This window comes from Tetrao urogallus (assembly GCF_951394365.1).
Source record: "Tetrao urogallus genome assembly, chromosome: 6".
Taxonomy (NCBI): domain Eukaryota; kingdom Metazoa; phylum Chordata; class Aves; order Galliformes; family Phasianidae; genus Tetrao; species Tetrao urogallus.
This window is the reverse complement of record NC_136819.1, coordinates 18284756-18311699: the sequence shown is the minus strand read 5'-3', so window position 1 is coordinate 18311699 and position 26944 is coordinate 18284756. Positions and strand designations below refer to the sequence as shown.

General features: G+C 36.8%; 1 protein-coding gene across 2 annotated transcripts in view; it reads left to right on the top strand.

The window, feature by feature from the left end:
- SHANK2 (SH3 and multiple ankyrin repeat domains 2) overlaps positions 1-26944 on the top strand; it is a gene marked incomplete at both ends in the record, with an annotated part of 294167 nt that overhangs the window by 77178 nt on the left and 190045 nt on the right. Inside the window, 4 exons of one of the 2 annotated variants that reach the window (XM_079537511.1) lie at positions 2866-2902; positions 6315-6624; positions 10754-10923; positions 23405-23518. In XM_079537511.1, coding sequence (XP_079393637.1) covers positions 2866-2902; positions 6315-6624; positions 10754-10923; positions 23405-23518 — 631 coding nt within the window. Of the gene's footprint in view, positions 1-2865; positions 2903-6314; positions 6625-10753; positions 10924-23404; positions 23519-26944 lie in introns of those variants that run through there. The other variant, XM_079537510.1, reaches the window with a different exon arrangement.

Here is a 26944-nt window from a genome sequence, read left to right as displayed (position 1 = left end):
TGTATATGAACCGACAGGAATAAGCACAATAGAGTTAACGCTTTCCTAGCCTAATTCTTGCAATTAGGTACTTAGGATAGTATTAAGTTGAAGCACTGACATCCACATGGAAGAAGATATAATCTGAGGATGAAGTCCTATAATTCTATACTGGCAGCCCTTTGTCAGCAAAGTGTCCAGGGCTGAAAGTATGGAGGCAGGGTTTTTGGCCTTTCCCTGAGCACACAGCAGGTAATTCTCTTAAAATCTAAGGGGTGTGGAGGGAGGGGGGAGGTGTCAGTCTATGTTCCGCATAGTCAATAAAGAGCATTTGCCTATGCTGTGTAAAGCTGATTTCAGTGCACGTCCTTGAAATCTCTACTCTGTGGGAGTAACTCATGCAGAGCTGAGTTCTCTCAGCCCTATCAATAACCAAAATCCAAGATTTCGAAAGAAAATCCAAGAAAATCCAAGTTGGTCTCCCCTGAGCTGCCAACACACAGCCCCCTTCTGTCCACCTCTCACTGCTGGTACTCTGCAACATCTTTAGGTTTTCTGCAGACCTCACTAGCCCACACTCACTGTTGACTGCATTTAGTTAGAAAGTACCATGGAAATGTAAAACTTTACTAATAATTATAACTCCTTTGTTGTTAACGTCTCCAAGTGTAATTGAGGGGACTGAATGGAGTTCTGTGAAGTGGGAGTTGGCCTCTTCTCCCATGTAACTGGTGATAGGACAAGAAGTAATGGCTTGAAGTTGCGCCAGGGGAGGTTCAGATTGGATATTAGGAAAAATTTCTCTGAGAGAGTGATGAGGCACTGGAACAGGCTGCCCAGGGAGGTGGCAGAATCAGTGGCTCTGGAGGTGTTGAAGAATCATGTAGATTTTGTAGTGAGTGATTTGGCTCATGTAGGCATGATGAGGATGTGTTGGTGATTTGAATAGATGATCTTAGAGGTCTTTCCCAACCTGAATGATTTTATGATCCTATTATAAAGGGTAGCATACAAAAGTTTGTAATGCAAATTAGTGACATAGCTCTCCTAGTGTAAGTAGTTCTTGTTCTGGAATCAATACTGACTCTTCTAGAGAGCTAACAAATACATTTACTTATAAGATGGTGAAAAAGACTTCAGAGTTACTCTTTAGAAAACTTTACATCTTTTTAAAGATCAGAAAAAAATATTTTTGTCAAATACAGATGTTTAAATTTATATGCATATTTTGTATCCGATATCCCTGGTAAACTTTCCACATTATGAGCACAGTGAAAAAGAAATTGAATCGAAGTGTGCAATTACATTGATTTCGAGAAATATTATTTTCATTAGAAATTAAGAGCTATACAAACATTGTTTGTTTGCATATGTTAAATGTTGAAATGAATGTTAATGAATGTTAAATGAAGTTTAAATAATTAAATTTATTTATGCTTACTAATTCTTTTCAGTTTTGCTTAATATGATGTCACCAAGCATATGGAGGTTGAATCCATTTAAGTGATTTATCTTCTTTCCTTCTTGAAGCTGTTTTCACAGTTAGAAAAAGGCCAACGTTTTCAAAATAGATATACTAGCAGGTCAGCAGAGGTGTCTGAGGCGGAATACGTGCTTATTAACTATTGTGTAGTTTATGCAGTTTGAGGATGGCTTTTTACCGTGGGTAACTCATGTTCAAAGCAGAAAACTTCCTGTTCTTCTTAGCTGTTTCACTGTAGGTTCTGCTAGAGCTCTGAGGGGCTGCTTGCACTACCCCTGCTTCCTCCCTGTCAATGTGCCTGTACACTATGGTTCCCTGCAGAATGTTTGTCAGAATTATTGTATCCTATCATAAAATGGCTTGGGTTGGAAAGGACCTTAAAGTTTATCGAGCTCCAACCACCCTGCCATGAGCAGAGCTGCCCCCCACTAGGTCAGGTTGCCCAGGGCCCCATCCAACCTGGCATTGAGCACCTCCAAAGATGGAACAGTGCACTACAAACTGCACACACAACATGCTTATTTGTTTTGTGGCATCTGCATGAAAGTTAGAGAAATGGCACAGTCAAATTTTAGTATTTTTGCCCTGTGCAGAATGGGATTCTGTTTTATTTTGGTGTAATCACCGCAGCAAAGGGGAGTGGAAAGTTGCTGGTGCTGAGACTTATCTGTGTCAGGCTGGAATATAGGCCAGCTCCAGCTACTCTGAGTAGTGGCAGTTTTGTGTAACATCTCACTGTAGTCAGTGCAGGCAGATTGCTGCTTTGATTTGCTTTTCACTTTTCCTTCTGAGCACCACGCTCAGCAAGCAAGCAAACACTGAAACCAAAGGGTGCCTGTAAGCCCCGCGGGTCAGCCAGGCAAGTTTGCGAGCTGAGCACGCTAGCGCTCATGAAGCAGCTCCCAGCTCTTCCAGGGCTCCCTGCCACTGACAGCACAGCCTGTAGTGTGGCCATGGAGCCCCGCTGCACATCTCCCATTCTCCCTGCCCCTCGCCTTGGGCCCAGGAGCGGGGCATTGCTGCGAGGTGGCAGCGGAGACGCTCACATGACTGATGCTGGGAGAGAGAGCAGAGTGGTGGTTTTTTTTTTCTCCTCTTTTTTTTTTTTTCTCTGTGTGTGTGTGTGTGTGTGTGAGCGGCTCCAGTCTATGCACAGTTGGCTCCCAGCTGACAGACAGGATGTGGGGTGGGCTTTGTCACCAGCGCGCCGGGCGCTGCGTGCCCGCTATGCTGGCAATTACACAGTGCCCAGAAACCTGCTGCTCATGTCAGGGTGCAGGCAGCTTGAACACATAGAAATTGGGTAGCTGTATTTTTTTCTTTTCTTTTCTATTTTTTTTTTTCCTCTTTCTTCCCAGAAAAGGTTATATAATGAGGGGATTGCTGCTAAAGTAAAAGGGAAAATGAAGTCTTTGTTAAATGCCTTCACAAAGAAAGAAGGTAAGCGATGCAAGCAGAACACTTCAATGTTTCAGACCGGTGTTTTCTTGTGTACATTTAATATGTTCGGCTTAGTGACTTTATGATTAATCAGTTCATGTAGTTTTGTTTCCAAAATTATTTTATGCTAGACCATCCATTTAGGCAACTGATTATGAAGGCTGGATGTGACTTTATTAATTGTGTTGTTTTCTCTGAAGTAGTTATAGAAATGTGTTGTTCCCTAAGAAATGCATTTGAAGACGCGTAAGGAATTTCCTGAGTGAATTTTTGTCAGTGACTGCTACTCCTTCAGATTTAAGAAATGCCAGGAGTAGATGGATGCTGAGATAAGGAAGGATTAAATGATGCTTTCAGACATGCTTTTAGAGATGATAATTTTAAACTTCAGGGGCTTTAAATTAGTTTAGGCATTTTCATGTCATGTTATATCAACTGTTTTTCCCAAACGAGTTTTAGAATAATTATTCTTATAGTTGTGAGCATAGTGAGATATTAGGGAGTGACAGTGTCCAACAGAGCTAAGAAAGTGGATGTTTGCATTCCATCATTTTGTGTTGTAGTGATTTTTTTATTGTGGAAATAATATAAATAATGACTATAAGAGGAGCTAAAAAAATATCCACCCACTTACAGTTTGCAGATTGCTGGGGAAAAGAAACAGTTGGGAGGAATATTAATCACTTTAGGCAAGAAAATGTTTATTTTTAACTATTTCTATAAAAGATTTGTTAGACACACATCAATTGATGTCATTAATTGTCCGCTTTCCTGTGCATTCTCTGTAGTAAAGGCTGATTTTGCTTGCAGTTCTGTCCTTCAGGATAGAACGTTAATAGTGAATCAAAAGCTGACTCCTAAATGTAAAATCTGACACATGAAGGAAAAAGAGTGAATTTAACATGATACCTGGTGAGCATGCACACATACAACACACCGCTTTCCAGTGGGAGGTAGCGCGCAGCCCTATGCTTTCTCCCACTGCTGGCACAAAGGTGCTCACAGCTCCCTGTTGCCCTGTCCCCATCCTGAGCTCGTGCCCTCCTGCTGCCACTAGCATGCACAGCTGACTGCATGGGCAGAACCCACGGGCACCATTTGGTTTGATGTAGCTGTGGCTCTGCAGCCTTCCCTGCGTGTAAGCAATTTTAAGGGGTAGAAATCTCAAGTCTTAGGGCCAGACCCCATTTTTACTGAAGTCTGAGACAAACTTTGGTGATCCTAAGGGAACAAGGCTAGTTCTTCAGGCAGAAATTCTATATCTGCCATACATTTTCTGATTTTGTCTGATTTCTCTGTAATTAAATTATTGCAGCAGCTGTTGTGTTTTATTTTGTACCTGGGAAAAATTTCTGTCTTCAGTGAAATCACATCCAGAGCCACATTCTGAATGCTGAAAGTACAACAGTAGTGCACAAACAGCACATCCATGTCACAGGCATTGATCAGAATATCTGTGGATGTTAATTCTGGATATAAGAACTGTGGATTTTCTTCATGTTAGTACTAGCCCATGGGTTTCACTGTGACATTTGAAGCAATAAGGTGCTTTCAGTGACACACTTTGCTGCTTTGAAACTCTGAAAAGATATGAAGCATGAAAGATTTGGAATATCCAGAAAATTATATAGAATTTCTGTCAGTTTTTAGCACAGATATTGAACTTTATGCCTTTGAGATCTTTTAAAGACTACTTCCCTTGTTTCAGCCTCTTTCAAATTATGGAAATAAATTTAAAGCCTTTCCTCTCTGTGCACACAGTTTTCTTTTCTATGGTTGTTCTGATGTTTTTTGAGCTACTTACCAGACACTGTTTCAACTCATTAAAAATATTAAGGATGCTGTTTTAAAATACTCAGAATCATGGTTAATCATAAAACAGTTCATGTGAAAATTGTATAAACCATTCTTTTCCTTACAATTACACCTTTATTTTACATTATAAGTATGCTTTCAGTTTTGCTCGAGAACCTTAGGTTTTTCTGTGTTCTCCCAATTAAAAGCTATCTGTCAAGGCAGGACAGATTGATTCCTGTGTATATTCAAATTTATGTGAATTCATTTACTTACAGCGTATGACAGACACATTCTAATTCTGTTATTTTGTATGTTTTTAAAGGGCACTGAATGTGTAGACATTTGTGGCACTTTACAAATGGCACTTCCTGGCACTTCAGAGATGTAGGATGATAGTTTGTGGGGTTTCTTTCCCAACTGAAATATAATATTTGAAAATTACAGCAGCTTAGTAAAGTCTTCAGAAAGATACCTGGCAGCTTTGTATTAGTTATACTACTGTGACTTTTCAGGTGTAACTACATGCATTTTTCAGATGTGAATACATTCAGGATCAATCCTACAACCCCATGAGTTCCACTGAAAGAAAAGAGAGTACTTGAGTGAATGTAGACTGAGCTAAGTATGAGTTTCCAAGGTCAGGTCCCTTACTGCCTTATAACTAGAAAATGCTGTCACTTCTAGTATGAGTTTAATGCCTTTTATTAGGAAATTCTACTTTTAAATTGCACTTGCAAGTAACTGACCCACTAGAGTGAGAAATGGAGATCTGGAATTTATAGAGTCTGCTTGTCCAAATTCTTGTATGGCTGCAGCAGTATACCAGTAACATGGATGAATGGATAGGCTCTCTGGTTTGCATTAGGTTTTTATTGCTCTTGCTTTTGTTTTCTGTAATGACTGTTTCATTAACTAGCATATTGCAGCCTTTGGATACAGTCATGTTCTCCCCAGGACGTGGCACGTGACAAGGCGAGTGTATTACCCTGGGGTAATATGCTCTATATACAATAGTAATAGATGGAGTAGAAATGCCTAGATTAGAAAGAGAAGAATACCAGGGGATTGTAGAGGTGTAATAGAGTTCTGCCAGAAGAAAAATCTATGTCCTTGATTTTTAACCTGGAAGATGGGGATAAGGTGACAACACAACAGATTTCAGGTTAGGCCTGAACTTGCAATGGAACATAGTTCTCCCAGCTTGGATGCTGATAGAAGAGGGGAGATGGAAGTTGATACACCAAAACCGTTCAGTGTCTTTCTGATTGAATATTACGACACAGAGTAAATCTGAACATTATGAGAGTCAAGCTCAGGGATAATTAGCTGTTTTCCTTTTCATAGACTGTAGCTCAGACTGCTCTGCAGACTCTGACCGCTGGCATTGCCTGACTATTTATTAAAAGCAGTAAACACGTTAATGTTGGCCAGTTGTTTTCAGTTTTAATGATGTTTTGAAGATAATTAATTTGATTAAATATGCAGGCAAGGTAAAGTTTCTGTCTCTGCAGAAAAAAAAACAATGCCATATGTTGCTAAATCTTTTTATGGGCTTGTAAGCACATATAAATGATAAATTCATCTGCGATTACCCTGGATATCTTTCTTTACACAGTGCCCTTTAGGGAGGCTCCTACCTACTCAAACAGAAGGCGGAGACCCCCGAGCACCTTAGCAGCACCACGTATCTTGCTTCGTTCCAACAGCGACAACAACCTGAACATCAACAATATCCCTGAGTGGTCAGCCTCCTCTTCTGCGTCTTCCCACCGCAGCCTTTCACCTCATCTACTTCAACAGATGCAGAATAATCCTAATGGAACTGTAAAAACTGTAGGGAGCTACACACCATCCTCCCGGAGCCGGTCACCGTCCCTAAACAGGTTGGGAGAGGATGGCAAACGGCAGCAGCACAGGCACATCAGGTGAATTTTGAACATTGACAAAGTATGAGATATTCCTAATGTCATCATGCTACACTGCTATGTTCTTATATGGAATTTATCTGACCATTTTGTAGACGATATAATGTATAGGTAACAAAATCTCAACACAGTGGAACATGTTTAAATGTGAAAGTTCTAATCCCTTCCACTCTGGTGGTCAATGCTAGCTGCCTCCCTACAGAACTTGAACAGTAAGGCACACTACAAAATCTAGCAATGCCCATCAGCTCCGCATCACAGTGCAAGTTCTCAAGATCTTCTAATAGTTAAAAAAATAATTGTATTCAGCAGTCATAAAAGATATTTCTGTGATTCTTGGTCCCTGTACACAGCTATTGGTCATGCTTGAAACCTGTGCTGGAGCTGCTATGAGTGATGGAGCAGAGACTGTTTAAGTTTTCTCTTCTACAGATGAGTGCTGAACCAAACAGGAAATCAGAGGGAATAAGTGTGGGCAATAAGTGGGGCTATACAGGAGGCTGACTGAGAGCAGAGGGAGTTTCTTGAGATGTTGGTGATAGGTGTCAAGGGCTCCTGTTATGATTATCCTTGCTGCAGGGTTTCACATTCCCTCAGACTTTGCTGCTTTCTCTCCTCTCGAATTATAAATGTGATTTAGCAGGCACTCTCTGCAAATAACCTGCAGCTATATCCCACTGGAGAGCAAATCCTTACTAATTAGAGTGATGTAGATATTGCAAGTAACATAATAAAGCAGCTGATTGTGTCTAGGTTTTGATCACAAATGAGGACTTTAGATTTATGAAACCACTGTCCTGTGAACAGGTAAATTAGCTACAGCTTCCCTTGCATAGGACATGGGAAATGTATCTGTCAAGTGTGCAAGTGATGGATTTGCACCAGGATGATAAGCAAGAGGGGTTAAACACAGGGTTACAAAAATGAAGAAAGTGGGATCGGGTACTGATGGAGATGTTCAGTGCTTAAATATTTTGACAAAATGCATTTAATTTATCATTTAAAATATCAGCCTTTGTCTATCCTGTTTCCTAATATCAAAAATAATCCATTCTTCGGTGCAGAAAAGGCAAGCGTATTGTTAAGCAATGTAGGTGTTGGTTTCTCTCCGTTATTTGCAAGTATATGAATCTTTATTCGAGTTTTCAAATCACTAAAACAAAATGTGATGCAGTTGAAGTTACTGTGCACATTCTGCACGTTTGTATTCTCTCTTCGGCAGTAGGCACCAAAACTGATAATCATTATTTGTGCTGGCAGCAATATTGCTGGGATGTGGTGCATAAAAAAGTTATCTGAGAAGTAAGAATCGCTGAAAGAAATTCTAGGGGAGTAGTTTCATGCAGTAGAGCAAAGTATGTTACAGTAGTGGCAAAAACTCATTTGGTTATGATTTGGATGACACTTCCTCACATAGAACTGTATCAACTTCATGTTGTCTGTAAGAAGACTTCACTGAGGTGAGGAGGCGGCTGTGAGATGGCTTTTGCAGAATGAGTGTGCCTGTGTTCCACTGAATGCTGCTGGTGTCACTAAAGTAGGATTTACCTTGTGTTCTGTGACTACTTCAGCTGTAATGGATAAAAAGTGTCTTGTCTTCAATATTCCTGGGATAACGTGCTTCCATATTCCTGGAGCACAGACACTTTTTAGAAGGGAGAACAAGTTAAAAAACATTGAACAAGCATTTGAGTGATGTTTGCTTGGTTTGGATTTATTCAGCCACTTTTCCCTTTCTGTGAACCAGCGATTTTGAAAACTAGCGTAAATGATAGAGCAAACAAATTTCCTGCCTGAAAATGCAGGTTGTTCTGTTAATGCATCAGTATGATATCTGCATGCACAGCTGTCCAGATGCAGAGGATCTGTCTGTGCTATGCACCAGCAAGACTTTTCTGGGAGAGATCCAGATCTCCTACAAGTGCTCAAAGAGAACGGAAGGCTCTGTAAACGTGAAGGCAACCAAAACATTTTATAAGTAATCTCTGCCTGCAGGCAATGCCTTTTGTTGCCACAGGCCTACTTTGCTGCCTTGAATGGCACCTCATGTGTTTCACTGTGTGACCATGGTACTTACTATCAGCTGAACTATCAACTGAGAATTGTTGCTGTCTCTGCTAATTATTTGCAAACAGTACATCACTGTGAAGCTGCTCCTCCCTTTATATGACAAAGCCCTTATTGACATTGCCACAGATTGAATTTCAGAGCCACAGCAGCAGATGGGACAGGATAATGGAAAAGGTCAGGGTTAGCATCACCAGGACATTAATGAGGTTTCAGAGAGTGGTTTGCTGCTGGGAAGGAGAGGGCTGGAAAGTGATGCTGGAAGGGGTCCATGTGGTCATTGCAGCCTGTCACTCAGGTGTTTGTTTATATTCTTACCTGGCTGCTGCTCTCCATGCCAATCAGGGGTGGCCTCCTTCCTGGGCAAGAGGAAAACATCCTAAATTCCCCATGTTCTCTTCTGACGTCTTCTTGGCATGGGACTTGGTGGGGCAAGAGGAGAAAGGGGAGATATTTTGAAGAAGTCGTGACTCCAGTGCTGTAGCCCTGATTTCCATTCAGGAAGCCTGTCTTATGCGAGAAGATGTCTCCAATGCAAAGCTTCAACATGCCATTATACCCTCCTCCTTCAGTAAGAAAGAAAATGAAAGAGTCTTCTGTGATAGATGAATAAATTGCTGCTGCCTGGCTGCTACCAGATTAGGCAGAAAATGCAGCTTTATACGTTTGGGAATTGTATGTCAGTCAACAATTTGTCGATCTGGATTGTTCACAGTTATGAGTATTTCTTCACTTATAAGGAAAAAGAAATGGAGCCAAATTGAAAATTGAACGTCTTCTTTTCCTGCTTTCCTTTAAATGGTGTGAGCCATTTCTGATGCAAAGTCCTTCACAGACAAGCAACAGGAGTTTACTTTTAAAGACCTAAGGACAGTTCAGCACATCTTCACAGTAATAGAAAAGCGTGATGAGGTTAGAGGGAGACTTCGTTCCAAGTGATGTAGAAGTTACTGAGTAGGATGGAAATGTTCATGATAAAAAAAAGGAGAAGATGAGGAAACAGCAAGGAACAATCCTCATATTTTGTTTGGTTTATAGCAGTGTGAGATCACTTATTTTTCCTTACAAGAATATGGGGAGTTGAAATGCCAGATCACCAATTATTCATCTTTTTCTACTCTTTTCCTAAAAATCTTTATTAATACTTTTCTTTCTTACAAATGGTTTGTGTTTCTGGACTTTGTTTAAGGCTTTCATACTTTTCATTTTTTAAAAAATTGAATAGTAGGTTATTGGTAGTTTGTGTTATTTTCTACAAGTTTTCTACCCTCTAATATTTGCCTCTTTCTCATGCTATCTTTTTGACGGTTACTTATTTTGGAGAGATTTGATAATGAGCTGTTTGGTAGTTTTCAATAATTTCTCTCTGTGTATTGTGACTAGACTGTGAGTTTTTTAATGATCTATGACTTGTTAGTACAGGCCACTCTGAAGTCACTGCGAGAGCTATAATGATCTCTTCAAGAACATGCTAGCCGTGCTTAGTGAAGATTCAGATCCAATATTTAGCTTCAGGCCTTGGAGTGATGAAGTAGCTTAATTATTTAGTCCGTAGTAGAGTGATGAATTAACTTTCTGTCTATTCACTTGATAATTCATTTTTCTCAGTTTTTCTGTTAACATTTCAATATTACAAATACATCCATTCCCAACAAACGTTATATACGGAGTTATAAAAAAAAGTTAAAAGTTAAAAATCTTTCTGACATTGTGGTGCTTGTGATGTATGGTTGTACAGAAAATGTAAAGTTAATCTGGAACTGTCATTGTGCTAATTCCATTTGTGGAAAAACTAAAAACTTTAGTATTATTCATTTTATTTTCTAGAACAACATGGTCAGATGCACATTGTATTTCAAACAAAAAGATTTCCAGACTGTAAAGAACACATTTAAAATGAAAATAGAAAATGTGTGTATTTATTTTTTTCTGCAGGGTTAGATGTCTTACTGGAAGATGATTACGCTACTCACTGCTTAATTTAATACTACAAATGTGATGGTAAATGATTAACTTTTTTCATTTTAAATAACCAGTTAATGGTTTTAATTTCAATTTCCAGTGCTGTTTACAATCCTAGTGCCAACAAGGATACTCTGTCTGCCTTGGATTATCAGGGTCCAAAACGCAAGCTTTACAGTGCTGTACCTGGAAGACTTTTTATTGTTGTAAAGCCATATCAACCTCAAGGAGAAGGGGAAATTCACCTGCATAAAGGAGACAGAGTAAAAGGTGAGTAAATAATTTTGGCTAAGCATTGAAATTTTATTTTAAAATTATTTTATATTTTAGGAAAAAATCTGTCTCATATTTAATAGAAGTGCTTTTTCCTTTGTTTCTTTAGAAGGTATTTTGCTCCTGGTACTATTTTGTAACCAATCCATATTCAGCTGCCATTTTAACTTTGATTTTGAAGTATTACTAAAATTCAAAAACATGTGCAGTAATAGCAGCATGTTGCACAGAACATGTAATTGGTTTCTGTAGTCATTCCAAAAAGGCGTTAGCACTTTAAAAGTTTGTAAACTTGTTGGCTATCCAAAAAGCTCAGGAAGGAAACAGCAATAGGGTCAAGTCAGTCTCTGTTCCTTTCCTCATGGAACAATTTACTGGTTGAATAGAAAGAGTCTCCTCCTGAGAGTTAGGATAAGTATGTAGATAAAGTCTGGTGTAAATAATCTAGGGAGCAAATATGGTGATATGCATCTCATTTCTGGTGCACTTCCCAAGCAAGAACATGGTAAAATCAAAGTAGAAGTTCATGTTATTACTTTGAAGACAATAAGTACTTCCAGATAAGACTGAGAGAGTGAGGCATGTGCTATACAAGAAACTTCCTAAGAGAGTTAACTGCAGTTTAATCTGTGGTTTTGCACATCCAGGTAAAACTGGAACAAAAGATCTTCTACTCAATACATGTAAACAAAATTCCAGTTATTGAAGGCAAATAAAAAGGAATAAATTCAGAATGCTAACTGAAAATGTTAAACAGATGAAAATTTCCCTGCAACTGAAACTCTTTACCCTCAAAAAGGAAAATATCCCCTTTTCTGATCCTGTATGTAGTAGCTGGAAGTAATCAGGGAGATATTAAAAAGTATTTTTCTATTTTGGAAATGGTTGACTCTTGAAGCCATTTGTAAGTTCAACAATTTTTTAAACTCAGCCCTTCAGAAGGTGTAGAGCAAATCTCAAGAATGCTGCACTTTACAGATAAAACACATGTGAGATGGGTTTTAGATGCAAGGATGAATGAGGAAGGTTGAATTTAGGTGAGCTGGTGATTGCTGTAGGGCTGAAAAAATGATTTGACAGTTCTGAGACTCTTCCCTGTCTGATAGGAAGCCGTGATTATGAGTGAAAAAAAATGGTGCACAAGGAAATTGGGGAGAGCCAATAGGATCACTTAATAAAAATCTGTAGAAATTGATAAGTAATGGGAGTTAACTAAACTAGAGTAAATTTAATAAAGGCAAGCAAATTCCTTGGGAATGCCAGATGTCAAGTAAAATTCAAGTCGCAAATAGCAGCACTGACTTCAGATTCAAGGAAAATTGACAGAGATTTGCATCTTCTGGGAACCTATTTTGTAAGCTTTCAGTGTATGTGAATAAATGCAAGAGAAGTAATGCATAATATCAGTTAACAAAAGCCTTGAATTTTCAAAAGAATGGGTACAACCTAGAGAAAGGTTAAGTTACATTATGAGTAACTGAATGCAAAACAAAGCAAATTGAATATAAATGTAATTTTCATACTTTTACATAACAATACTGAAAATGTGAAGGCCTGGGGTCTTGTGTGGAATTTGTGCTCACTGAAAAGATGCAGGAATAAGACAGTAGAAAAAGCTACATGTTAGTGAATTGAAAGAAAATGATAACAAAAAACTGAAAGTTATGCACATTCCAGAAGTTTTTGCTTGAGCATAATCTCAGAAAGTTTATCATCACCAGGGAGAATTGCTGGTTCCTACAAAAGGTGAAATTTGAGGAGCCATGAGTGGTACTAAATAGCTTTCTGCATTAGATGTGTTCATGAGGTCCCTAGTAGCCGCCAACAGATAAAGAATGAATACGGCTGAGCAACATCTGTCTTTAGAGAAGCATCATATCCCTGCATGATTTTGTTCAACTGGGTTGCTGGATTTAAAGAGTAATACTTTTCTTTATGTAGAGGATTTAAGAAAAGATAGACCATAGATTCTATACACCAGAATAAAGCATCTGAGACTCCAGGTAGTTCTGGAGTAAGATAAAGCAGAAAATTCTTTTCCTGACAGAAGTGGAAACAGTATAACACATTCCTTGGGATGCTGAAGTTTGTTGGATGTTCATTACCAGGCTGCTTGTTTACAGTAGAATTTGTGTTGATTGTATGCAAAAATATCCAACAAACAAGGGATTTAAATTTCAACAAAGAGTTGGAGTTTAATAGTTAAATGAATTAGTTTGGGAGCCCTTGGTTCTAAGCTACTGTGACAGTAACTGGAAAGCAATGCAGGGGGAAATTAGTTTACTTTTCAGATCTTCTTATAATAGGATGATCAGAACATAACACAGTGATTTTGTGGGGGCACTAACCAAAGCATGTAAAACTACTGAAACAGAAATTGAGGATAATTTATGTTTATCGAAGCTGAATATAAATTATTTATTACCTTTATAAAAAGCAAGGCTTACCTATCCAACAGCGAATCATCTCTACAGGGATTCTTCAGTTTCAAATATATGATCTGTATATTGAAGTAAAAAGGTAGCAGAGATCTTGGATTGGTAGCAGGGACCTTGTTTTACAGCATTTTATAGAACTTCAATGCAGTGAAGTCTAGTGAGATGTTTATACATGTCGATCCTTTTAGGAAAGCTTGGAAAAAGAAACGAATGTACATAGGAAAAAGAAAACAACAATAGTTCTGCTACTTAAGATGGAGTCTTGCTGAGTGTAATTTAAGTCTGTTTGCACAGGAAAGCTAGAGCCATATCATAGACTTCAATTACTCATCAAAGAAAAAAGTTTCAGAAGCATATCAAACCCTATTTCTTGTTATCATGTCAGTGGTTCCTCAAATGTCACAAAAAATATGTCAGAATGTACACAACAAGGTTACGCAGAAGATGAAGAGTCCAACTGAAATGACATTAATGCTTTAAAAAGGTCTCACAGAATGGTACTTATGTATGGAGGAAGAATTCAAACTTACCAAACTTTGACAAAAATCTAGGGTCAGTTAAACAATATATGCCTCTATTCAAGTGAAAATGTAATTATTTGAATCAGAGCAAATAAATAAATAAATAAAAATTGTTCCAACAGGAAGGATTGATAGACTTCCTCTCCATCACCTGAAAGCACAGACATTAAAACTCACATCTCTCAGTATTATGTGCTGGCTATCAAGTCCTCCTTTGTGAGCAGAAGATCCACTCAGTACCTGGTAGATCTTGTGTCATTCTATCCCTGAAACTTGCTTAGCAAGTCCATGATCCAGTCAGCACTGAAATTTTGCACAGGTTATGTAACAGCCTATTAATTCAATATCATTTTATTTTGTTTGGGGATACACATGCCTGTTAGGAGGCTTAGAGACTCGCTGTATGTAAAAACACTCTTGCTTTGCATTTAAAAAATAAAAAGCTTTCTCTTGACCCCACCTCATGTGCCAACTTGAGAGCTGCACTGTACCCTGATGGTACCACCTAAGGGTGGTTCTTGGGTTATAGACTAGTACAGAAATTCCTTATGGGGTTCCAGGCTCTGTTCAGTTTGACTGTTCTCATCAGAGTATCCTGTAAGATTGATCACTATATAGATGTTACACAGCAATAACACAGAACAACATGTTAGAGAAAGGCATAAATTGGGAAAAGTTTTTATGTGTTTTATTTTATAACTTGGTACAATAAGATAGGACATGGTGGTGAGTGAATCCCTAAACTCTTGATAAGAAGTGCTTTTATCAGGTGAAGATTAGGCAGAGTTCTTATCTTTCTAAAACCTTTGAAAGTGCATGAGTGACAACAGATCGCAGTAGATGGCACAAAGAAACTATTCAGAAAAAGATATGAATGAGCAAGGTCCAAAGAAAATGTAAACTAAACAAAATGGTCTTGTATTAATAGAATATTACATAGCCTCTACAAAAATATCAGCTTTATTTTTAGTTGTTAGTCATACTCACTGACATCATTTGTGTGTCTGCCACTCATGAGAGAAGGGCCATGGCTGATATAAAAATAAATGTTGATATATTTATACAGGTTTCATTCAAACATAAATGAAGAGCTAGCTTCATTCCCCATTGAAATATTTTTATCATACTTTGTTTCTTTTGCATTTTGCTATGGGCCTACAATTCCACTGCAATAAAACCAGTTCATTCTAAACAGACACACACAAACACACAATGTAGAGTATATTCAAAACGCACTTCAATAATCTTTTGCATTGATATACTTAATTCTTAAACTGTAAGTCAAGTGGCATCTTTTATAACAAAACTCAGGTATGGATAAGGCAATGCTTCTAAGCAATTTGTGTGTGAAGAATGGATACTTATGTGTGTCATGAAGACAAAGAACTACAGAAGAATGCATGCATCCTGAGAGGGTTACCTGTGATTCATGTCTGTAGTAGCATACCTTGTTGTGAAACTAGTAGATGCTACCTTTGGTCCCAACTCAGAGCAGACAATCCCTTAAAAACAAAACAATATCCCTTAGAAACAAAACAATAAAATTTTGGTTTTTTTTTTTTTTCAGAAACAGTGTTATATTACAGCATATCTGAAATGGACATGAATTACCACTTACTGACTGAAGAAAAAAATAAAGCATTGCCTAATTCAGATACTTTGAAAACCTCTGAAGCCTCATCTTGCTCACAGTTTTGCCCTTTCTTTCTATTATTGTGTGCTTTTATTACAGTTTGTCCATTTGCCACATGATTCGTATGTTTCTAATTTTTGGGTCCCAGAGTATTGTCTACCTTATGGTGGCCTCCAACTCTGAATTTTTGCTTCTCTCTTTTATTTTTATTGCCTCTCATGGTATCACTACCCCTTCAGTTTCACCTGGAAGGCAAATACATGGGCCAGTTCTGAAAAACGCTTGGTTTCTCTGTTTCTGTGATTAAATATATTTCCTAGTGTTTGTCATTTGGAAATATGGGAGGTTTTTCTGGTATCTCAAATGTGTTCCAACATAGAGTTTTTTGGGAATCTTGTCAGATGCCTCCTGTGCAGGTGCCGTCTGTACATCTGAGAGGAGTTTAGCGCAATCAAGGTCTGCTCCCAGATGCATTCTTTTTTGTTAAAGAAAGAGAAGTCAGACAGTATTGGTGACTTGATGATCTGTTCTACCAGAAGGTCAGCAGTTCCCTGCATTAGAAATAATGACCTTTATAACACTACTTTTACTTCAGTGTGCTCTCAGCCAGTAGGGCAATCCAAATATATCAGTAACATTTTAATTCCTTGTGAAATCTACTTATAAGTCATTTTAAAAAAGAAAGATTATTAAACACCTGCTGTGCTTGAAAATATTGCCAGCAGACAGTGTTTGTGGGCAGAAGGAAAGTTGTTCTCCTGGGACTTTTGCAATTGTTAGATTAGTAAATAAAATCCTGGAAAGGGAAGAGCTACATAAATGTATTTTGTTTTTCAATAGCATTTTGTACCTTGAGTGAATGAGCCAGGCAACTGAATTTAACCTAAAAGGTTTGCATAAGGATTGTTATACTGTAAAATATGAAGGATGAAATTAATGTGAAATTAACCTTGCTCAGATTCATTGGTTTCTTTACTGTCTCCTGACTTGATCAGTTTGATTTAAATTCCTAACATAAGCTGTTGTGACTCATCATAGATAATAATCTAATTCATTTCTTCCAGTCACTCATATCTAAAGGAGACAGAATTGTGCTTCTAACTGGTACATCAGAGTAATATGACAAACACACGGCCTTGCTCCTGCTTGAATAAGAGTGCTTGCTTTGCTCAGGAGGCTGCGTGAAGGGGGTTAGGATGTTCTTACATCTTCAAATCCCCATCATCTTCAGTAGTAACTGACCAAAAATGTTCAATAGACACAGAATACCAATGAGGTGAGAAATGGATTGGATATGATCATACTCTGCCATCTGATAGAGTAGTATAATCTCCTGATCTAAGTTAATTTGCAGCCACTTCTCTAATTCTCTCTGCTCTGCACTCCCCACACCCGGCTCTCTCAGCCTTCCTAAACAGAGATGGTGATAAAATGTATAGAGCTAGAGATTTTCCCATTTCTTGATTCTAATTTGTTCAATATTCAGATCAGTACAGGAGGATTGTGTTGTGCAGTTTTCATCTCTACTCCCCTTTCCTCAAACTAAGACACACACCTGGACAGCAGCAAAGCGGTTAGCTTCGTAAAAAGTAGTTCACAAAGGCAAAGAGGAAGAAAAAGTGTACAAAGCTAGATCTCAACTGGAACAGCACAGTTCATTCAGTTCCATTTCAGTTGAGCTCTCTTTCCTCAGATTTAGAGGATTAAGGGCAGATTATTGCATTTGTGGACTTTGACGTAGTGAGTGATTGCTCTGTTAACAATCCATCGTTGTCAACCATCTCACAAGCCAGGGCCTCTTCTTGAACGTTGCTTGTTGTTTCTCTTAACAAAATACAGGCGGTAAAGGGAAAAAAATGCTGCTCTGAGGATTTAGCCTGATATTGACTGTGGCCATGGTGGCTGTGGCCAAAACTTTAAGTCTTCCCAGACTTTAGTGGTGTAGGGCAGTGATGGGGGAATAAGGCACAACCAGAAGACATGAAGTTATCAGAGTTTAACAGTTAGTCTGTTAAAAGAAATCAGACAATTTAATGGTTGAATTATAGGCCAGTAGGGTTGACTTTCAGATAAACAAGAAAGATCATATAGATTACAGAAATTTGAGTAGGTTAATCCTAGAAGTCACAGATGATCATGCATTGGTTTTAGAGGCAAAACTGGAAGTTAAATGTGAAATCTAAAAGTGAGAAATATCTCTGTCCATGCTACTTCCCCAGTTTCAGTTCTGTACGATGTTCCACAGACAGAGATGAGGAAGGACTGCTGAATTTGCTTCTCCACTAAAAGAAATGTCTGTGGAGCTACTGTTGAATCTGACTGCTGAGGTCAATCAGGCAAAATCATTAACTGCGGATACACAAGGCTTTCCTTCCAGATTGTACGCGGACTGCACAGGAACATTTTCTGCATGGCAGCTGGGACTTGTTTGCATGCTGGAGGCCTTAACATGATTTTATCAGTGCTATAGACAATTAGTTCCTTTCTAGTAGTTTTGCACTCGTCTCAAGATATGTCAGTCTCTCTTGATCATTTTGAAAGCCAGAAATGATCTGCCCATAAGGCAGAACAGACAGATCTTGTTCATCATTAATGACAGGGAGGGCAGGCAGGATATGTCTCTGGAACAAATGAGGATACATAAAGAAATGGAGTAAAATTTAAGCCAGATTTTCAGAAAAAGAGAATGCAAGAGTAAGTTGTAACTTGTATTGACCTGCAGTTGTCTTGCTTGTAATGTATGAGTCAAGATGCATTTCAGATGCAGAGAACTGTCACTCTGCAAGGTAACTGTCACTTAATTTACTTTTCTCTTTACTTGCTTCTATGAAAACATAGTTTAAACCTTTAACTTTTTTATACTGAAACATATTTAGAGGAAAGAAATTGCCCCTGTAACACAAGGTTAAGAAAAAACATTTTTAAGTTGTAACTTATTAAAGGTATTTTTTAAGCAAAACTGTTTTTCCAATGAAACACCTACTCTTGGAGCAGTTATCTGTCATTTGGAAGCTGTCCTTTCAAAGGGCAAATAGTTCTGGAAATTTGCATCAAACTGACACTTCTAAAAGAAAAAAGACTATAGTAGATGTTTCTGAGAGAAATAATTTGTTTTTGTGCCCTTCAGAAAATTAAAAAGTATACAGCTTAATTTAAAAAAAATCCAGGCGATGAATTGTTGTTTATAGCTCAAATTTTCACCAAACCTTTCTATCTACAATTCAGAGGAGAGCCTTTTGCATTTCATTAGGTAAATAGCACTCATTAGCAATAACTGACCAGTGGTATAATGGTAAATGACGTGGTCAAACTGCATTTTGAATGGAAGGGGCACTGTCATTGTTCCTTTCAGATGAAGAAGGAAATTCTGAAATTTTCTGCTTTCTACTGCGAGTTCTACAGAATGTTCTTAATTCCTCCTCTCACTAAAAGTATTGCGATCTTCAGCTGCTCATCGTTAGCAAACATATTTACTTTCAGCTCTGATGGCTCTTACATCAGCATAGGCTAGTTCTGTTGGTAGATTTTTCAGCTCATTGTCAACTTCACTTGACTCTATTGCTATTGTGATCTTTTCCTTTATTCTGTCACTTGTAGAAATATTCTTTTTTTTTTGTAGCAGATCTATCATTAACTCTACGGATAAGTATTTGTTTTCCCATGAAAGAGTGTATTTTATAGTAGCACCAAAATTGGTTGTAGATATTAGAAAGCAGTTTCACATAAACCCTGTAACATCTATAGACAGTCGCCTGTATTTGGCTGTAATTTCCATTACATTTTTTGCAAAAAAGGATAACTAGAACAATTCTTCTATTGAATCTTCAGCATTATTAAGAACTTCAGAAATTGTTTGCATTATCACTGGATGGAAAAATGTCCTTACACCCTACTATATGGCAGTAGAATAATGAAGGGAGCTATAATGTGGGAGAATAAATTTTCTTGTATTTTGATTTATGGTCATATGGTGGATTTTTGGTCATATGTTGAGTAATGTAGTTTGAGATGAGCATGTTATATTGTTAATAAACTTAGAGAAGTTGTTAGAGTTTAAATACCCTACAACAGATTGGTACTGTATATAAATTCTTTACCATTTTTTGGGCTTCACCAAGGTAGAATCCGGCTTGTATTAAGCATAATACTTAAATGATATTAAAATATAAGATTCTAATAGGATTATGCATATTTTCATGTTATTCAACTGCTTGGTCTTTGTCCAATTTTGATTTGAACTTTTGTTCATGTAATTAAATATAATTCTTGTTTTAAACTATAGTTTTGTTGTGAAAAGACATACCAGAATTCACAATGTTAATAGAGCCTTAATTTTATTCTTATAACATCACATTCTTTTTTGTAATTCATATTGTATGTAAAGAAACTCTGGCCTGCTCTTACCGTAGCAACCACATCTTTTGTTTTTACAAAAAGCAAAAGGGACCAAAAAGAAAAAAAAAAAAAGCTTGAAATGGTAAAGCCTAATTATTAATTTTGGGAAAGTTATCCTTTGATTCACCATTGTTATGTCCTTCCGGAGGGAAAATGTTGACTAGAAAGTCGCTTGCTAGTACCAAATTATCTATTACAATTCTATTGTCTATATCTCTTACACATTGTTGTGAGAAGGAAAAGACAGACATTAAGCCCTCATTCTAAAAGAGCGTTAGTGGTTTCAACAAATTATATATATATATATATAATATGTATATTATATATATATATATATTTATCCTTGAAGTTCTCTGCTATCTGTGTTGGAATACATGAAGCATTGCCAGTTTTTATAAATACAAAAATTATTTTATTATTGACTCCTGCTGTGGAATTTCATATTAATGACACTGCCTGAGATTTATTGAAAAGATTATTTCAAGTATTTTTGGTAGTGCAGAACCTATGTATCTATCTCAAATTCTATGCTTTTAGTATTAGGCAGTGTGTGCTTCTCCTCCATCTCACCAGAAACTTGTCTTGTCTTGTCTCAGTACATCAGCTGCACCACTGGCTTCTCCACATTTTCCTCTTGCAGTTCCAATGGTTTTCTTCTTCTTGATATCCATAATGCTGTATTTCTTTATATAATCATTATTATTTTATTTGTAGATTTAATCTCTAGACAAACTTAGACAAGAATGGTGAAGTCTGGCTGCATTCTAGCAGTACCTCATTTTCTTTTCTACCTCTTTTCCATAGATGTTAGGTCTTCAGGCAGGTCTAAAGATATTTTCTTCCCTCTTGCTGTTAGTAATTGCTGATATTTAATAATCCATGCAATAATGGGAAAGCTTTTGCTTTCTGGTGATCTCTTTTTGCCTTGTATTCACAGATGGACGTATAAAAAGCATTCTTTTTCTCATCAGCTGCTCCTATTGTAAACTCATGAAATTACGGGTGTGACTATCCCAACTTCTGTCTCAATGTGCTTTTTGGACATTGAAATATCAGTGTAACTTGGAGCATTTTTGACAGGTTAATGACAGGTTCAGTTCTGAGCTCTCCTCAACACGAATTTTACCGCCGCATTTTGCACTGTCAGCTGATTGGAAGCTTGGACTCGCATTTGTTATTTGAAGCTGTACAATAGGATGCTAGAGTGGTTATAATAAATACATGTGTGCTATTAATTATGCTTTCCTACTTATTTCATATGTAAGAAATGCACTCTATTCTTATTCAACAGAATATACATTGTTAAAAATATATTAGCTGTTGATAAATACCTAATATATATAGGATGAATGAACAGGCTTCTATTTTTTTTAAGACTGAGTTATCAGATTGATTTTGTGTAGTAGTAAACACAAACTTTTCAAGAACTGGAATTTATAAACATATTTTTCATTAATTATACCCCAATTTATATTTGTTAATACTTCTATTTATGTATTATTTACAGTTTTCTTTTTTTTTTTTTTTTTTTTTTTTTTTTTTTTTTTTGTGTAAATATAGAGATGAGATATTTTCTTCTTATCTAAACAGTAGCAATAAGTCTTAGGTAACTAAAAAAAAAGTCATGCTAAATTTTTTTTATTTGCTTTCCTTCTCACTGTGGAGTTGTTACTGCGTTCCAAAATCAGTGCTCACCCCGTTAACCTCTAACTTTCTAGACAGGTGTAGGTTTCCCTATATACATGAAGTTGGAGAAGTGCTTGAGAAACAGTATTAATATTGAAACTCACCCAGGTGTAACGTTTTGCTTTAATGGATGTTTTCTTGGGTCTAAGATGTACTTCTCATTGAAAGTGACTGGTATATAAGCAGTTAGTAGAATCTGTGCAACTGAATATGCTATATTAAAAATCTGAAAATTGACACTTTAAAAAATATTTTTCTCTCAAAGATTTCTGTTAGTAGTCATCTGCGCTTCATAAGCAACATCTCAAATATCTTAGGATTGCATCAATGACAAATGAGGTAAAAATTTAATTTCAAATACTGTTTTTACAGATACTGATTTGTCAGACCAGGCTTCTTACTATTCCTTTAGTATTCTCAGGACACTTTTTTTTTTTTTTCTTTTTTTTTCCCTAGCATTGATTTGATTTTCATCTGAGTCTATAGTAGTGCAAATCAAGTTCAAATTCAAAGCCATTGAGTCACAGCAGTTCCACTGATACAGAATTCAATTGCAGGCAGGCTCTGGGACTACAATTTTAAAGCCTGATAAGGCATGTTTTAAGAGAGCAGAGTGCTTATGCTAGAAATCATCAAAATGGCTCTGAGTAAGTTAATATCCCTACCATGCTACAATACTCTGCAGAGATCTTACTCTGGGTTCCAAAAACCACATGCATTCGTTAGCAAAGAGATGATCTTGAACTAATTAGCCTTGATTTTCAGCAGGGCCAGTTAGCTTGGCTGGTTAAGAAAGTACACTGCTACAGAATTGTGCCGCCTTGACTCCCATGGACTTATTTTTGGTAGCTCAGGGACCTCCACGCTGAACACTAGGTTTTGTACAGATGTACTCTGGAGACCTGTATTGTATGACTGACCTACGTTCCTAGTCAACCTACTCTGAAGAGCTATCCATGTTTTTATTAGTCTATTATATCATATGTATTCTATTAAAATAATTGATAGCATATTTTTAATAGAACATTTATGTTCTTTCAGTGTATATTATTAACACAGTGATTAGGAAGAATCTCACCTCCAATTGCTTAGAAGTAAAAAGATGCATTATTATTGTGCAATTATTACAATCCTTGATAACTAGAACTAAAGCTTTTTTTTCCCACTGGAAACTTACTATGTCCCTATTTTTATTATCTTCTACTGAGAAAGGTCACTGAAATGTTTCAAAAGGCATGTACATTGTGTACTGCACCTATGGGATGTTTTTGCTGCTGCATACTCAAACTATTGAACCACATTACTTGACCTATATTACACGTCTCTGGAGTTACACACTAAATAAAACGGCATGTTTCCTTAGGAGGTACAAAACATATGAGATGTCTCTCTCTCTATGTATACATATATATGGAAACCCAGTTTCAACATGGATTCAATTTTACGGTGTGTTCATCACTTCACCTTAATCTGAACAGGCAAGACACATTTTTGGTGTTAATACGACCATACGTTTATTCTTTTAAATTGGCAATGCAAAAACTGAAAATGGAAGGGATTATGTAAGGGCTGAAAAACTTCTGATAAAAATAGTTTGGGCAGGGGTTTCAAAGGCTGATTAGGGTTAAGTTACATTTGAAGTTTACTCTGTGCTTGCTTTTGCAGCACTAGAATTTAAGTTATTAGATAGCGTGTTTGCTCTTAGGAGCATGATATTCAATTATTATTAAAAAGTTTTTCAAATAATCTTAGTTTTTACATCAGAAGAGAAAAAAGTCTAATGCTTCCTATGTCTCTATTTTTAGTTTTAAGCATTGGCGAAGGTGGATTCTGGGAAGGCAGCACCCGGGGACATATTGGATGGTTTCCTGCAGAATGTGTTGAAGAAGTTCAGTGTAAACCAAATGAAAGCAAACCAGGTAATCAGTTTAAGTTCTTGTTGAATTCTAACAATGACAAATGTGACGTATGGGACAAGCAGAGACAGCCTAGATGGTAATGTGTTATACAGCAGTGTGTTTGTGCAATATTAGAAACTGGAGAATTAAATAAAACTGAGCTGCTGAATTAAAAAAATACAGGTTTATTGATAAGATTTTACTGGATGCTATCTAAGCAAACAGTCTTTCACATGAGGGATGATGCTGTGAAGTACTGTGAAATCTCTTTCATGGAGCTGTATTCACAAATTTGCAAAGTGGTGTGCTGTGCTTTATCTTCTTACAGTATGGGAGAATAATTAGACAAATAATGGAAGGAAAATTGATCAGTCATCTCCCAGTCTAAGGCAGTCATATAATGTATTATACTCTTGTTCATAGAGGCAATGTTTCCCCTGTTGACCTTTTACCAAATTTTAGAGGAGACATCTGTTAGCGGGATGGCCCACATACCACCTTGCTGATAAGAAATGAAATAGAATTCTCCATTATCCTACGCTTTAACTGCCATGAGTAAACCAATAATGACTTCAGGAAGTAGTCTCTACATTTCAAGTAAAATAAAAGAAAGATGAACATTGAAGCATGCTATTTTAAGAATTACCTAGCATCTCATAATTTCTGTCCTTTTAAGAATTACGATATGAGGACATACTCTCTAATTAAAAGCTCATTTTAAATGAGCTCTAAGAACATAATTAATGTTCTCTACAAATGTGGGCAGTTCTAAATTAGCTATCAATGTGTTTTGGTTCTCTGAGGTATTGACTAAGAATTTCCTGGCACTGCACAGAAAATACCCTAAAATTTATGCATAGTATTATTCATTCATGAATATTATTATTTTAGGTGTACCATTGTAAACTGCACAGGCATACTTCTTTTACTTCTTGCATGTGCACTAAAGTATATATATAAACTGGATGGAATGGAATAGAATTGAATATGCTGGATAGGATAATTCCAGAGTAGTAAGAATCTGGAGATGTTTGTAAGATATTGTAATTATTTTAATTTCCTTTCTTATAATGGAAGCAGAGGTAAAATGAAATAGATTTTAAGGGATAAGCAGAAAAGGAGATCAAAAAGGTTGCTTTTATAATACGAAAGCTATAAGAATGAAGGAATGCAGCATCAGAGACAGTGCTCTAAAGATAAGCAAGCACTACATGGAAAGGTTATACTTCCTCTTCCATTTCCCTTTTGAGGAATAATAATAATAATAAAAAAACAACAGGCAAAATCAAATCTAATATTTGGAGAGAACAAATTCATCCTATAGAGTAATGAGAGAATAGTTGTATAGCTCCTCAAAGGGCTTAAGAAGAAATAAGAATTTAAAGACGTGGAGGTATATTAAACAAAAGGATGACTGAAGCTGGAAATGATGAATCTAGGAGCAGTGAAGTTTGTTCTCAAATATGGGATAAGACAAAGAGAATAACAAAATTGGAATTCCAGTATACAACATTTTTCAGAAACAATATGGAACAAGAATAAATTCAGTCGATGTGAAAGATAATCTACTGAAGCGTAACACATGAAAAATTCTGAAGGTCCCTCAATAACAGTTTGTGGCCACTTGATTGGAGAACTTCAGAAAGATACAGTCTGTATAGGAAAGATGTCATAAACAGCTTTCTTGGCTCTATCATGGCAACTCTGCGTTACATCAGAGCTGTGTATTTTTGTATCCAAATCGGAAGAAAGTTCTGGGGAGGGAGATTATGTGAAGTTCTAAAAAATGAAAGCAGTTTTATATCTTCTTTAGGCATATGCAGTAGTTTTGTACAAAGTAATCAAATCTGTTTGTCACAGAACCTTAAAGGTCCTTTCAAGAAACAGTATAGAAGTAAATTCAGTATATCACAAGATTATTTTAATGTATGACAAGGAATAGCGCTTTGATCAGTCAAAGAAAATGAAAATTAAGAAAAAAATTGTTTTGATAAGAATAAAAACATGACTAAATCTGGAAGTACTGAAAGAATACCAACAGAAACATCTTAACATTTTCTGATGTGAAATTTTGAAATCTTCTACCATGTGTCTGGTACAACACCAGAGCACTTACTGTTCTTTGTACCTTGTCTTTCTGATTGTTCTTCAGTTTACTTATTGTAAATTTTTAACATTACCTGAAATTCTTAAGTTTAACATTCTTCTTTGCCAAAAACTAATATGATTAAACAAACACGAATGTGCACAATTTCTACACCTTTAAACTTGAGCACTCACAAATTTTCCTGGGCTGTCTGGAAAACTCTGGCTTTCTGCTCTGCACTCAAAAGTCACAGGTAAAGTACAGTACACGCCTCTCTGTGCTATGAGCATGAAATATGTCAAATCCAAAATATATGCCATATTGTCATTGAGATATGGTATGGACTGAAAGCAGCTGATCACTGAATTGCTCTATGCAGTTAGCTTCATTCCTTTTGCATAGGAAACAATGGGAATGAAAAGAGAAAGCTTTATAAGCAAAAATCAGCCAGTACTCTCTCTGAGTACAAATGCAAAATAATTTAGAAAAATGTGTTAAGCATGGTGAAAAGATTAGAAATTAAATTAGGTCTGCTGGGATTGCTGAAAGAGCATCAGCTGAGAAACATCATAAACTTGTGGAAGTTGCAAGAATTTGCATCTTGGACTTTGCAAAGAAGCAGAAGTTCTTATGATAATGATTTAGTAAGTAGATCATCATAATGTGTAGGAAATGAATCTCAAACTCAGCTCTTTTCAGACCAGGACCAAAGCAATAGATTTTTTTTTTTTTTTTTGCTGTAAATGAGATTTAGGAACATTTCTTCAAATGACTTCCCTTTGCTATTAAGTTTGAATAATAGCGTTTAATAGTAGCTTGCCATTTGCATGCCAAAGGTGAAAGAAAGAGAAATAGTTCTTGGAAAAAACAAACCACAATTAAACACTACATGTCCAGTAAAACTGGCAGGCAGGTGTTTCATGTCATGCTGATGTATAATCTCACTTCAAAGACAAGTTCAATTTTCAGGGAATTTCGTTGCCATCCAGACTCTTCTCTGGAAGTAGGCAGCACAGAATGGCACCTGGTTCCTGCGATCTCTTCAAAGATACCATGCCAGCTTGGCAAGTTCTGTTTTCCAAAAAACAGTCATATTGACTGACATTAATTCTAAACCGCTTCTTTAAGCCTTCATTAGTGGAGACTTGTAGAAAATATTCCATTATTTTCCTAGGACTGATGCCGGGCTTACGGGATTTTAATTATCCAGGTCGTCTCATTTACCCTTTAAAGCACAAGATCTTTTTTCTTTCAGTTTTATAAAATTTCCTTAGTATTTCAAGAACAAATGAAAAATGAATTATGACAAAGAAAATCATTATCAGTGGCCTGCTGTATTCCTTTGCTTGTTTTAGAAAACA